Source organism: Lupinus angustifolius, unplaced genomic scaffold (genome assembly GCF_001865875.1).
Source record: "Lupinus angustifolius cultivar Tanjil unplaced genomic scaffold, LupAngTanjil_v1.0 Scaffold_147_49, whole genome shotgun sequence".
In the NCBI taxonomy this organism is placed as follows: Eukaryota; Viridiplantae; Streptophyta; class Magnoliopsida; order Fabales; family Fabaceae; genus Lupinus; species Lupinus angustifolius.
This window is the reverse complement of record NW_017725807.1, coordinates 1-15,129: the sequence shown is the minus strand read 5'-3', so window position 1 is coordinate 15,129 and position 15,129 is coordinate 1. Positions and strand designations below refer to the sequence as shown.

At 32.4% G+C, this 15,129-nt stretch overlaps 1 protein-coding gene and 1 long non-coding RNA gene across 3 annotated transcripts; both read right to left on the bottom strand.

Annotated features, from left to right (window-relative positions):
• Positions 1–1,200: 1,200 nt before the first annotated feature.
• Positions 1,201–5,253, bottom strand: LOC109340189. 2 transcript variants are annotated; one of them, XM_019577790.1, is made up of 7 exons: positions 5,073–5,253; positions 4,130–4,262; positions 3,631–3,707; positions 3,466–3,544; positions 2,936–3,041; positions 2,495–2,559; positions 1,201–1,604 (listed from the first exon to the last, which is right to left on the bottom strand). In XM_019577790.1, the coding sequence occupies exons 1-7, from the start codon at positions 5,181–5,183 to the stop codon at positions 1,528–1,530; spliced, it is 648 nt and encodes a 215-aa protein (XP_019433335.1). In that variant the 5' UTR covers positions 5,184–5,253; the 3' UTR covers positions 1,201–1,527. The 2 variants fall into 2 exon arrangements, with proteins under 2 accessions (XP_019433335.1, XP_019433334.1); XM_019577789.1 differs by having other exon boundaries at positions 2,932–3,041; positions 5,073–5,250.
• Positions 5,254–9,508: 4,255 nt separating this feature from the next.
• LOC109340190 lies at positions 9,509–11,851 on the bottom strand. Its single transcript, XR_002106761.1, has 2 exons — positions 11,709–11,851; positions 9,509–10,013 (listed from the first exon to the last, which is right to left on the bottom strand). It is a non-coding gene; the product is annotated as an uncharacterized LOC109340190 (long non-coding RNA).
• Positions 11,852–15,129: the final 3,278 nt, after the last annotated feature.

Genomic DNA, 15,129 nt, shown 5'->3' with positions numbered 1-15,129 from the left:
AACAAGAAAAATTCCAGAATTCTATTTTTTATTTTTTTACATTCCTGAATACATCATTTATTCTTGTTACTAGAATAAACTTCCTAACAGAAACTTTGTATCAAATCAGTGCCCATGCCTTATTTGTCTTTCCATATAAACGTTTGTTGAAAATTTGTGGAGAAACGAAGTTCCAGTTGACAATTTGATTAAATGTTGTATAACTAGGTTCTATTTTGGGGGAAAAGCGATGTCAGATTCAGATACATGGAAATTTTATGAATATATATATATATACTGATAGTATAAGTTATTTATATTTTCAATACATCATTCACTAATCATATTTTATCACAATTTACTCTTAAATATAAGAATAAAAGTTGTATACTTTGACGGTGATTTTTTTATATCATTCACTATTCATATTCAATAATTAGTGATGCACTATCGGTATAAAAAATTATATACAATCAATACTCACCTACTATTTATTTGTATTATTTTTTTATTAGTTAATAATGATTAAACATAACTGATAGATGATCAACAACATTGTATAAAACTCGTATATTGTTGGGTATACATTTTTCTCTTTGATCATTTGTAACTATTAAATAAAAATAATTTAAATAAATAGTGAATGATACAATGACTATATATAATTTTTTCAACAATATTACATAATATAAATAATACAAATAAATAATTAATTGTCTCTAATACACTACAATTTCATTGCAAGTACATATGATGTCCTACAAAGATGTGTCATTCCTTGTTTCATTATTTGTAACTATTTAAATTAAAATTTTAATAATTAATTATTTTTTATAAAGAGTTATATATTTTGGAATGATGTCCCCCAAATTTTATTTGCCAAAGACCAATATAGCATTTGAAAGCACACTAATGGTGCCATACCATATAAGTTAAAAAAATCAGCAGCGGATCCAATGACAGTCAAATCCATTAGCTACAGTTCAAGTAACTCCATATAATATAAAGAGTATGGTGATATTTTTGCATCAAATCAAATGTTCAAATATATTAGATGGTCTTCTTCAAGATGATGACCCTTCATATTAAAAATTGTCAAAAATTGTGACATTATCTCTCAGCAACAAAAATTGTGATTGGTCAAAATTACAGTAACCTAGTATTCTTTTACCAATCACAATCTTTAGGATGGAGGGAGTGACAAATTGTGAGACAAATATAAACACCAAAACTCATGAACATGAGCCTCAGGGCTAAAGTCATCCATGTCAACAAGGAAACACGTTGATCTGAATCCTCAAACATATCAATACATGGTAGTATGGTACTATATAATATACAGAGAACAAGAGTAGCTCTTGTAGATAGGAAAGGAAGGTCAAAACTAAACAGAAAATTTGTCATTTTCATGGTTCTATGCTGCAATAACTCTTCAGGTAGTCAATTTGTCCTTGTGATGGTGAAGAATCTGGAGATATACATTATGGGACATGATATCATTGTTTGGATGATTAGAGAAGTACAAGAGGCCTCAAAACTGTCCAGCTCTTATATCTCTATCAAGCCGATCTGCATTAAGTGTCCCCGGAAGCTCTTGAAAGTCTTCATTGAAGATAGAATATGCACTGCATGTGTTGTAGAATAGCAGATATTTAAATACAAATAACAACTTCAAAAGTAGCATATTTGATAGCTACCATAGTTATTAGTTAATCATTTGTGTTAGAAAAAAAATGCATGCATAGGTAGGTTCAAAATGATTCCCATAAAAATATTACAAATAGACATGTAACCATTAAATTTGTAAGCGTATAAATGAAGAGGAGACATACAATACATCTAAAGCCTAATTTATGCTCCCTTTTGTCTTTCTTATGAGGAAAAAGGTGAATGATCATCTCATATCTCTTTCCCCAACACAATTTTTCCCACTTAATAAATTATACTCATTGATCAAGTATCCATTATTGTTTCCAAAGCAAGTTTCTATAACCAAAGATTAGAAAGTTGGGGACTTGGGGTCTAATGAAATTTTTTGGAGTATATCATTGTTGGAAAAAAAGGTATTACTTCCACTTTGGGAAATGGAAAACTGGAATACTAAACCTATGACATCATTCTCATGGATAGGGCAATATGAAAAGGTTAACACAAAAGATATTATTGGTTTGGTAGAAATTTTACAGATAAGATTAGACTAGGAATCTCCAAAGGTTAAAAAATAGATGAAGAATCCAAAAGAAAAAAAGGAATTACAATGCCAATTTATAATATAGAACAACAACTAAGCCTTAATCCCAGTAGGTGGGGTCGGCTCTAATATTATAATATGGCTTAGACAAATCCAATTTTATTCAGGATTTACCATATTTACTCTTTCCTCCCAACTTTGTTGTGACAAACGTGGAAGTCCTTAACATACATCAGTCTTAATTGAATTTTCAGATTTAACATTAACCGTGTACTTCACTTGAAATTAAATAGGACATGACAACTAATGTGGGGTTATTTATACCTGACATCTCCAGCTTGGCGCTTTCCAAGATTGAAGAGAATGAGACAAAATCCAGTTGCAAGTATCTACAAGAAAGTTGTGACAAACAGTAAAAGGCATTGAAATTTTATAATAAGGTTTCACTACTGAGAAATCTTAAAATAATTTCTACAGCCTAAATATTGTTTATGGCTCAAGGGCCCGTCATGGTCCAGTACATATTCTCAGCAAATAAAACACATATACAAGATTAGTTTCCTTCAACAGTTTTCCAAGAAGTATTAAATCATATCGAAGATAAGTTCAATTGCGTAGGTGGCCTAGGCCTCAATTTTACCAGGGTTAAATTGAGTAGACCGATAGAAGTCAGAAATAACTACTACTGTGCACTGAATCATAAGGCATGAAGTAGATTTAACCCCAACACACACAGAGAGAGGGAGAGAGACTAGACTTACATACAAAGGTCCAAGATCCCATCTATGGGCAACAGGTGCAAAGATAAACCACATAATGATGAAAACCCATGCCTTCAGACTGAGAGTGAAAATAACCATCAATATGATATCTGTCAATTCAAGGCAAGCATAGTTAGAAGATTGCTAATCTCATAGGGTATCATTTTGCCCATTATTATAATATTGTCACATCTAATGATCTAAAATGGTTCCCTAAATAGTGCGATAGAGCATACATTTACCAATTGAGTATTTCTGGTTTTAAAATTTACATCATTTTTTTCTGCATGCAATGTTGCAACCATATTATGTTAAAGTGTATCCTACAAGGAAACACTGCAGATGCTTTAAGGGCCATATTGGTATAACTTGAACATTATAAATATTCAAATGATTTTATCATGATAAAATAGTAGTAGAACTATAATTGGAAGTTTGGAACACTAGTATTCATAGGTGAACGGCTACATCTTTAAAGGATCAGACTAGTAATTTATTCGTTTCTAAATGGATAACATTTATGCATCTTATTACCTGGAAGCTTCAATTTATCATGTAGAAAAGAGTACAGCCTCCTTTTCCATGGACTCGATGAACGAGGAAGCTGGAATTTCTGGAGAAACAAATCAAGGAAAGATAACACTGGGTACTAAACTGACATTATATTCACATCCTTAAATGATACTAAATTGATTTTACCAGATCTTCATCATCGTCATCATTGTCATATCCATCCTTCACCGGTGGCTTTGGTTTGACAGCAACCATTAAGCAATCTAAAATAAATAAATCGTGTCTTTATAAGAAAAGTTAACCAGAATATCATGTGTAAAAAATATAAATAAACCAAGTAAATGCTATGAGCCAATGACCCTAAACACATTGAGAAAGGATCAGTATTCAACAAGTATTTAATTTTTCTTTTATAGCCCAAGGAATAAAGTTTTGATCAGAACAAGTATAAATGGTTATATGGATGCTTCATATGGAACAACGGTGTTTTTTTGTGTGTGAAAAAGAAACTCATTAAATTAATATCAAAGATAAAAGGATGAATGTTAGTAACTTGACAATAGTATAGAAGGTCAAAACAAAGGCAGTGTTGTACCTTTGAGGCCGGAATGTCATAGGAAAATCTTAAAAAAACAAGATATTATGGGGCATTCATCAAATAACAAAGTTCAGATTGGAGCCATACCTCCATCATTGAGTTTTATGTATACATCATCTCCATTTTTCATGTCACATAATGCATTTCCACGGAGGATAAGACTCAAGTTGTCAAGTGGTGAATCATTATTCCTGGCAATTAATCTTCTCAAATCACGCACCTAAAAGTGATTTTGATGAAACAAAAATGACAAGTAAACTGTAAAAATTTAGAGGACAGATCATCAAACTAACTAAATGAATCAAATGAAATTGTCACAATAATGGCGACATACCTATACAGATACAAACAAGATTATTATCATTTAATTTGGGTACAGAGATTGAGTACGGCTGAGAACACCTAGGATGCGGATAGTTCAACTATTTTGTCTAGGGTTGGGAATTTTCACTTTTTTCTTCCGTGTCACACCATGATGCTGAATTTGTGAATCACGTAATGAGTCCAACCCTCACATCTCAGACGAATTTCGATCTGAACCATTAATCTTTAGACACTCACATCCACTACCGGTGGCAGCGCTGCTCTTATATATATATACACATACATACAAACACACACACATATATAGATATATATGGTGGGTGTACTTTTTTTTTGTTGGAAAATTGAGTATCCCATAACATAGTCGGTCTCATGGTTTAAACTTGAGATTGCCGTTGCATTATGTTTATTGCAATTGCCAACAAAAAAACGGCTGCATCAGCTGCCACAATTATAGTTGCAATGCAGTCACAGAAGCTCCCAAAACCGCAATATCACAGCCGCAATTGCAGTTGTGGACCCCAACACAATTTCATTTCAGGTTTCAAACGATACAGTATCACCAAATTGCCCTTCTAACACACCTAACCGAGGCAACATTGTGAAAACAACACAGTGACGCTTAAACTAAAACAAACCCTAAATATGAATATCTAAAATCGTAAATTGAAATTAAGCAGAAAGATTGAAAAGATTATTTGATTACCTTGATGGAAGAAGGAACAAGAAGACGAGAGGGGCGAGTAGGACCAATAGTTTTGAGAATGATTTCTACTTTTTCTTCAAACAATTCAACCTCGTCTTCAATCTCTCCCATTATTCAATTCTCATGTCTCTTTCTCTCTCAACGCGAGATTCGGAAAGAAAATACAAAACAATGTGACTTTCATAGTTTGAGTCCAACACAAACTATGCAACGGGCTTTTCAGCTTGTTCGGCCCATTATAGTTTCATTTTACATTTTGTGTTGAGAAAAAATGTATGAAATATGAGTTTTATACATTATCATTATATTATCTACTATTTATATTTAATTATTATTGATTTTTTAAAAAGTAATTCAAATAAATGGTGGATGATATAGTAGTTCTGTATAAATTTTTACACTGACTATGCATATATATTATAATCTTATTTTAGTGGTTAAAAATATATATCTTAAACCATTTTATCTATTTTTTTCAACATTCCTTATTTTTTAATTCAAAATAAAATATCACCATCAGCCAGGCATAATTGATAGATTGATAAGTTGTTTAAGTATGGTGTTAAGATGTAGTTATTTGAATGAAAATAAATGTATGCTAAATTATTTGATTTGAATGTCTAATTTTCTTGTTAATAAGACATAGGATAGGAGACTGATGTTATTCATATTTCTTATATTATTATTCCTATTATTTCCATGCACTAGGTTGCATTTTTTTAATATTTTCTAGATATTAATGCTCAAAAGTGTTTCCTATTTAGGTTTTATTTTTCAAAGAAGTAAATGTAAGTAAGGTTGTAATTGTTTTGATGTTCAAATGACATTTCTTTTTAGAGGTGGAGGAATTAGGAGTTATGAATTGTGACCATGAATTGTTTATTATTTATTGAATACCTAACCTTAAAAGTTTAGTTAAAATAAGTTATAGTGGTAGCTCCCGCAGCTGGTTTGATACAAAATTGTAGATTTAATGGTATAAATGCATGATATATGCAGAGATTTTGACACCATCTAACAATTTCACAGGATGAATAGTTTTTATCTATTAGCCATCACCTTTTGACAATAGAAAAACGTGGATAAAATTGAAACTCTATTATGACCATTGTCTAAATATAAAATATGAAAGGCATGAGTAGTTTTAGAAAGAGGAGAACATGCATGAAATTGTAAGGTGAGGATGAGACATTCATTTGTTACCATTCATCCAAGATAATAGCATTTATGAAAATAATATGTAGACATCTTTATAGCACACAAACCAAAAGAGAAAGAACTAAGAGCAAGAGAACTCTAATCTCATAAACATCCTAAATGGCACTAAGGATGTGGGTTTCTTCCACTGCCAATGCACTCAAAATCTCTTCTGCCTATAGGCCAGGCCTCATATATCCTCTTCCTTTTGTCTCTTTAGATACTTCTCCACCAGTACATATGAACAAGGATATGTAATCCCAAAGCAAGTTTCAATTATGTAGGGTGTTAAATGGGCATTGACTTTGATGCAAGTTATAACACGAGCATTGGTAGAGATGCAGGATGTGACATGGGCATTGGCTTGGATGCAAGGATGTGACACAGACATTAGTTAATATTGACGCAATGTGTATGGTGTGGGTATACTCCTCATAGTGGAGTATGATAGTTCTTTTGAACTAGGATTGTCAGAGTAGACAATGGTGGTAGCGGTTGAGGCTTTCCAAGGAAGTTCTAAGATTCAGTTTGACTGAGTATTATAGAGGATGATTGTTGGTGAACTTTTGTGTAGAGTTTCCAATATATCGAAACTTCCTAGCAATAGGTGGCTAGACGGCATGTTCCATTTGATGGCGGTACGGGAAGCTCCTCTACAAGTTTGGAAAGCTAGGTTCTTGGTAACATCGTCAAGGATACTCAGAAGGTCTATGGTGTAGGGGAGCAGTTAAAGAGAATTAGACAATGAACAAGGTGAAGTCATATATTCGCTAATGTGAAGATTGTTGGGATGCTTGAAATATGTTATTGTGCTAGTCTCACATTGTTTAGTATTGAAATAGAGTAGAGTAAGCAATATTATATATTGGACTCAAGTCTCTTGTTATAATGTGCAACAGATAGAAACACCAAATAAAAACACCTCATGAGCAAGTGGACCTATAGGTGTGCGAGAGTTTGTAATCATTATTCTCTAATAATATCTTGGTAGCAGTTGAGCACTCCCGATGATGTAGGCTCAATTGGCCGATCCCCGTTACTAAATTCTCTTGTTTCTTCTCTTCTATTTATTATATGCACTTTATTTGATTGCCTCTGACCAACGCTGCGCAACGATCATTTCCGTTGCACCAACAATTGGTATCAGACCCAATTAGTAGATGGCTCTTAACCCATATAGCAGATAATGACTAAAGAGGGTGAATGCGTGATGGCTAGACAAGGTGTGTCAAAGGTTAGTGACAAAGATAGAGTATATGAAAAAACATGGTGAAACTGTTGTGGGGCGATATATGTTGATCCAGAATCCCAAAAATTGATGTTGAGAGAATATTTTCATTTGAAATGAGAAGTGAAATATCTTAATGGCGTGTGTGGGACGTCATAGTGAAGGATGCTAATTGTTAGCATATCCACAAAAGCACAGAGGCGTCGACTGACTTTGATATAGGGTATTAAATGGGCATTGGCTTGGATGCAAGTTGTAACACGAGCATTGGTAGAGATGCAGGAGTGTGACATGAACATTGGCTTGGATACAAGGATGTGCCACAAATATTAGTTAGCATTGACGTAAGGTGTGTGCTCTGGGTATTATCCTTATGATGAAGTATGGTAGTTCTTTTGAACTAGGATTGTCGGAGTAGACAATGGTGGTAGCGATTGAAGCTTTCCAAGGAAGCTCCAAGGTTCAGTTTGACTGAGTATTGAAGAGGACAATTGTTGGTGAAATTTTGTATAAAATTTTCAATATATCGAAAACTTCCTAGCAATAGGTGGCTAAGCGGTGTGTACTATTTGATGGCGGTACGGGAAGCTCCTCTACAATTTTGGAGAGCTAGGCTCTTGGTAACATCGTCAAAGATACTCAGAAGGTCTATGTTGTAGAGAGCAGTTAACGAGAATTAGTCAATGAACAAGGTGGAGTCATATATTCGCTAAGGTAGAGATTCTTGTGTAGATTTCCTAAGGAGCGAGATATTCCTCTATTTCGATCAAGGTGGAGATTGTTGAGATGCTTGAAATATGTTATTGTGTTAGTCTCACATTATACAATATTGGAATAGAGTAGAGTAACCAATGTTATATATTGGACTCAAATCTCTTGTTATAATGTACAACAGATCTAAGCATCAAATAGAAACACCCCGTGGGCAAGTGGGTCCATAGGTGTGCTACAGTTTATAATCCTTATTCTCTAACAATATCTTGTGGCCACCGCTATACTCTTGTTTCTTCTCTTCTATTTATTCTATGCACTTTATTTGATTGCTTATGGCCACCTCTGTACCAGCAGATTTAACCAAAGATCATCAAGTGACAAGGCAAACAAGTTGCGCCGAGGTTCAACCTCTGCCAACACATTACAATTTTACTCTTATTTGGTATACTTGGTGATTACAATTTTTCTTTCTTTCTTCAAAATTAGTGGAAAAGAGGATACACCACACAATAGTTGCTGGTGGATGTGTATTTTTAAGTATAACTTGAGCTGTGATGTGATAAAACATTATCTTATACTAGACTTTAGTTAGCTTGAATCTTTCTTAAACTATCTTATCATGTTATCTTCAGTCATGTTTTGTTTTAGTTATCTCTTGTCAGAGATGTTTTACACAAAACATTGTCAGGAAGAAGATGCTTCAGATTAACTGTTCTTCACATTTTTGCCATTTCATTGTCTTTTGACAATTTTCTGTCAAGTTTGGAATAACTGTTTCCCTGCCATTATTCCATTTTCATGTGATTGAGAAGCTATTATCACTTTCACTTAGCTTCCTTATTATTTTATCTTGCATTAGACACAAATTTTTGTCCACTACAGTTTTGACTTGAAGGCTTGAACTCCAAAGCAATCAATCCTTGAAACCTTACCATGTGCTTAGAAGAGCTTGTAGAAAGCTTATAGGACAAAGTTTTGTGTTGTTCAATAAAGAGGGACAAAGATCAAACTTGCTCTGAAAGTGAAAGTTCAGGTTATTACCTGCTAGGTTACACAGTAGAGAAAAGTCTTACATGCTTCCCACGAGTATTTTTGTTAGGCGAATTTATCATTTAACAATTATTGCATACTATATTTTCAGTTATATCTTTATTGAAAAATAGCACTACAATTCTACAAACACCAACACACAAGTTTTGTTATTGTATTTTCATCATATGACATGAAGGACATTTTTAAACATTGTCATCTTTGACTTGAAGGAGAGGTCTGATAATTTCAAGAACCATAAAATGATCACAAGAACTAACTCAGCCTTATAACACATGAAAATTTACTGGACTTAGAACATTCACTTTCTAAATCACACACACATGAACTAACATATAACTGAGACAAAACTGTCATCAGAGTCATTACAACATATAACCCAAACATGTCACAAGTGAAAGTATTTACGTAAAGTTGCAAAATAGCTAATACAATATAACCAATGTAGTCACAACATTGGCATAGCAAAAGTTTAACAACCATAATATAGCTTAGACTCCCATTGAACTTGATCAGATTTTGACATCAGGAGATTCTTCATAAGAAATTGAAATCAGTTCAGACCTAAACTTTTCATCCCCATCAGAATTTGTCACTGCAACCCCATCAGATTTCTTGCTCTCCAATGCAGAATTTGAATCTAGAACCTTTTCTGGTGAGGAGTTAGAGATAGCAATAAGCGACTCACGTGCTACGTCCTTCGACTCCTGCTTGCTCGGTGATTTGTTATCCATATAACTTTATGCCTTTACCTACAAGTCAAACCCAAAATTCTTTTGAGATCATATAAAGGGTCAGGTATTTCACATTAAAGTTGTATGACCCGCTTGACTCATTTACCCTAAAACAAGTTCAGAGAAGCTTGTAGAAATAATGTCTGTTTAGCTTTTAGTTAGGCAAACACACCCTCAGTCCAGGTTTTAGAACTATATTAAGAATTTAAAATGCATCCACATTAATTTGGCAGCATGCATTTTGCTCCTTCCACTCTTATTTCTAAGTACTACAATACTAGGTGTCCCATTGCATGAGACTCTTACTTAGTGGGGTCTGAGGGATAGTAGATGTGCACAGCCTTACCCCTACAATACTAAGCCAAAATATAACAAAAGTTTGAAAAATACTAGCATATTTTGAATTGCATATGGCCACTTCCATATCTACCTTTTCCTTAAAAGAGCCATAAGCAGCTAGCTGTGGAGGAAAAATTAGGAGAAAGAAATTTTGTAAATCCGGCATTCGAGTATTCTACCATTATGATACACTCCTTCAGCATCAGCCATATTTAATTTGCTGTCAAATATTCAGAGATCACCACATTCAACCAGGCACAGTAAAGCATATATTCGTACCAAAAAGCAAACATCGCCAGATCAAACATGATTCAGTATAAAACCTCCCATGTTTCTTTTATTCCTCATTTTAGAAAACTCATAAGAGTAAAGTGCCTTTTTAAATACCCTCACGAAAAAAGAAGGGTACCAGAGAACCCTCCAATTTGAATGTAATTGTGATTCCAACAATTGAATTACCAATGTTTTAAACAACGATTACGGTTTCATAAACTTCAAAAACCTTGAAGTTTCTGACAATTGGTGGCATATGTGGTTGATACTGCCACATTTGCAGTCGTGTTTTAGCTACTCCAAAACCTTAATATATCAGTGTCTATAGGGGTCACACATTCATTAAAAACCTTTAATCACGATAAACACAACCATGCCAGAAAAAAAAGCATTTTGTGGCTGTGAATTTCCTAATCTGGCATATCATTGTATAGTTATTATTTCCGGGGCTTTCATTTTCTTTCTGGGCTGTATACATAATAATGGTGTTTGAAAAGCAATTGACCCGGTCAAATATAAACATGAATAAAGCAAATCTTTCCTGCGTTTGGTACGTTGTGAATAATTGATGGAAATGCTAATCACCACCCTTATGGATTCAAAAGTAGTATAAAATATGAACCAGAAAGTGTTGACTTCGAAAATTCAAACCTTCTATTTGTTTTTCTTTTTTCCCCAATAATTTTTCCATGTTTGGATTCCTTAAACGGTGTCCTAACTGAAACAATGCACAAAATCCTAACAGAACAGAATCTATCACTCCTATAAACCCGTGTTATTCAGATTATAAAAGAAAACATGTACAAGTTTTTTTTTAAAAGCTAAACATGTATAAAAGAGATTTTTACAATTAACTTTATTACTCTTCTACAATTCTTGATCAACAATCATCAAAACAGTGAATTTTATTGTTAATTTTACAAACGAATTAGAACAACAACAATCAAATTAATTATGAAGAAAACCGACAACATATGCAAAATTTGTTCGCAACAACAAAAAAATCTGTAAAAAAGGTTCGAACATCTTTTTAGATTAGAATCGGGTTGAAACATGATGTTTTCGGGTCGAAAAACAAGAATCGGGTCATAGTATTCATACCTTGATTTCTTTAAGCTTATGGTTTTGCCACGCGGCTTTGAAAAACGAATCGAATGCGATTTTATGATGAGCTTCAATTCAAGTCAGCACACAGTTTTCTATTGCGTGCTTATCTGGTTTTTCCTTTATTAATATTTTTGTTTTAACAATTTCCCTAATTATATATGCTTTTTAGTTTTTATTCATAATTGGGTATATATTTGGGTAATTCCCTTTTTTGAGAAAATACTATCTGGATAATTTTCCTTTAAATATGGGGTAGGAAATAAAATTGTTTATCTTATTTTGCTTTAAATTTTGTTTCGGTAACTATATTTGTAATATAAAATTATAGAAATATTTAAATAGAGTCCGACTTTACCATTGTTTGATGCTTAGATAAAAATAGATAAGTATTCCATAAAAGTTAACTAACTTTTATATTAAGTAAAAGTGGTATTTTCTTTAGTTTAATTTAAAATTAGAATTTGATAATAAATACATTACTATATATTGTCATACAAAATTATCACCGAAATAAATTCAACAAGTTGATATATAATAAAACTTATGGAGGGATTTGGCCTATAATTTTTTAAACTAATTACTCCTTTGAGTATCTCGTGATTTTTATGTATCAATTTAGTTTCTAATAAATTTAAATTATCAATTTTATTATTTTTCATTTGTTAAGATTAACAAAATCTTGGAAGATTAAAATGAATATTTATTCTTGGAGGGAAAAATGTGACACAAAATGACATTATTTATATTTTAAATTTATTTATTTTTATATTTGAAACAGTCATTTCATTGAATTGAAAAAAATTCCAAGGTGAAATCGGCATGTGTGAATTTAACATGTCACATATGTGATTTTATTAACTTTAATATTTATGAGATAATAGAGGAACTTATGTGAGTTTATGTTTTAAAAATTGATGCCTACAAAAAAAACACGAGGAGTGAAAATGTGTAATAAAGAAAATATATAAATATATTTTTAGTGACTTTTTTTGTTTTTAATCATTATAAAAATAGTCAATGTTGAAAGTCCCTAGAAACTTATTTATTTTTATTTATGAATCTATTCCATACAACCAACTTTTAGTTTTGAGCTTATATATGTATATATGTATAGACAGCTTATTTAGCTTTAATTGTTTGAAAAAATTAGTTGTGCAACTAACCTAAATGGCTAAATTTGTTACGTGACTAAAATGATCTCTTTAGTATTTATTTAATTATAATTAGAATAATTAAATATTAATAATTTGTAAATATATAGTAATTAAGTAAATATTACTAATATATAAATATTAGTTTCACCAAATTATTTATATTTTTAATTATCTATATTCTCAAGAGTTATTTGATGTAATTTTTAAAAAATTAATTTTCAAATGCTACCTACTTCATTTAATTTTTATTTGTTGGACAATTTTAATAACATGATGAGTGATTTAAAAACTTTGTCAGGTGTGTGCTCAAGTGTAAGGACTCGCAAACCGACTTAAAAAATAATTTTGTGCTGTTGGGTGGGTTGAAGTAGGAACATTGGTTTGTATCAAACCTTTTACTTATGAAATAAAATCTACTTATTCTAATAATAGTTAGTTAAAAAAAAACATATTATCCATCTTAATTATTCATTAAATAAAAATTTATTGATTCATATCTATTAATTAACTTAAATCATGTAATGGAATGTTTTTCACTTCCAAAAGACTTTATGGGTTGACCATTATTGGTGCATTTGCAGCTACAGTCTACCACCAATACACGTCTAGCCGTGTATTTTATCTTTGCAATAGCTATTGGGGCCATGTTTTCCATTTTCCCATGAAATATAATTTAGCACAACATAAGAAAGATCTATACAAAGAAATGTGAAAGGAATATTCATATTTATACTAAGAAATATCAAAATATCATACAACTATATTAAATCATAATTTTACTTTTTCTTTTCTTACACAAAAAAGTAATTACACTATAAGCCACAAGAGATTTCTTCATTCCATATTCCTTTCTTTTAGTGTCTTCATTACATATTCCTTGCTATTGTTTTCTTCCAACCATTGAACAATATAGTCCGGCTAGATGAAAGCAAATTATTTGTTGCCCAAATCAAGAAGTAATATATAACTCGAACATGTTGATCTACAAACGGTTCAAAAATAAATGAATTCTTCTAAAAAATACTTTGCAAGTTATTTTAAGTCATACAATAACATTCACGAAAATAATAAAATACATGTAACTATTTTTCATTGATGCAGATAACAAATGTTTAGTTTATACATTTCATCAAACATATAGCGATCAATTCAGGGAAATCAACAACCGATGTTTATCCAGGGGTGACATCAACAACCGATGTTTATCCAGAGGCGACATCAACAACTAGGTGAGGGTTGAAACTGAACGTTGTTGGTGGTTTTTTAGTTGTAAACAATGGTTGTTGGTAATGGGAATGGACGTGAATGATGGTGTCGAAGACGATGCGGTGTTTAAACAACCTTCATTGCAGCGTCTAGACAACCTTTTTGTTGCAGCGTCTGAACGACTTCTGTCCGTGAACAAATGCCTACGACTGGTTGTTGTAGACAACTTTTGGAGGGTTGGACGTTGGAGACAACTACTATACAACTTTAGAGAAATTAGTAAATGAGTTGAGTTTGGAAGGCTTGGTGAGAGGATGAATTAAGTTGATTTAAAAAATGTGTTGGAGAAATTCCTTCTCCATCCGAAATCCATAGAGTGAATGCGGAAGTCCTTATGACCATGGCTTTGTTCCCACAACCTAATATGTATGCCCATACATACACCCGAATGGAACATCCATGGTCCAGACCGAAGAAACCCCAAATGAGTTCATGGTGAAGATGAAGAACATACCTTGTTGAGCCATTTCCGAAATCTCGAAGGTATGAGGGTGAGATAATCTTCCAGATGATAGAGCGCCGAATGGTGTCATAAGGACTTTTGCATTCACTCTATGGATTTCGGATGGTCAGAAATTGTCAGAAATTCCAACAATCTCCCACTGGTCACACATATGATTCTCCGTATGTGTTATCCTTATTGCGCGCTTAATTGCCATTATGACTTAGGCATATCCAAATTATCCCGTCCATTAGTTCTGTCTCCATATCGAATCACAGTGAACTTCGCCATATCAATCATGGCTAATTCAACAATGATCACCAACATTGACACAACTAAATGACATAGATACATCATGAAATGTGTAGCATGAAAATTACATGAATATGATCTGTACATGTCAATTTTCAACTGGTCCTACTTAACTTTAGTGAGATCCTTAACAATAACATAAAACCTTATTGTATAAAGTATAATGACAGAATACCAAACTGAATGATTAATCAACTGAAGTTTGAATACAAAGTATCCATACATAATACTGAAATTACAT

Excerpts from the sequence above, each read along its gene's own strand:
- LOC109340189 (XM_019577789.1), bottom strand. The coding sequence starts at position 5,183 with ATGGGAGAGATTGAAGACGAGGTTGAATTGTTTGAAGAAAAAGTAGAA. Across the intron at positions 3,545-3,630 it reads ATGACGATGATGAAGATCTG|AAATTCCAGCTTCCTCGTTC; the intron begins GTAAAATCAATT and ends TTGTTTCTCCAG. Across the intron at positions 2,560-2,931 it reads GGGATCTTGGACCTTTGTAT|ATACTTGCAACTGGATTTTG; the intron begins GTAAGTCTAGTC and ends ACTTTCTTGTAG.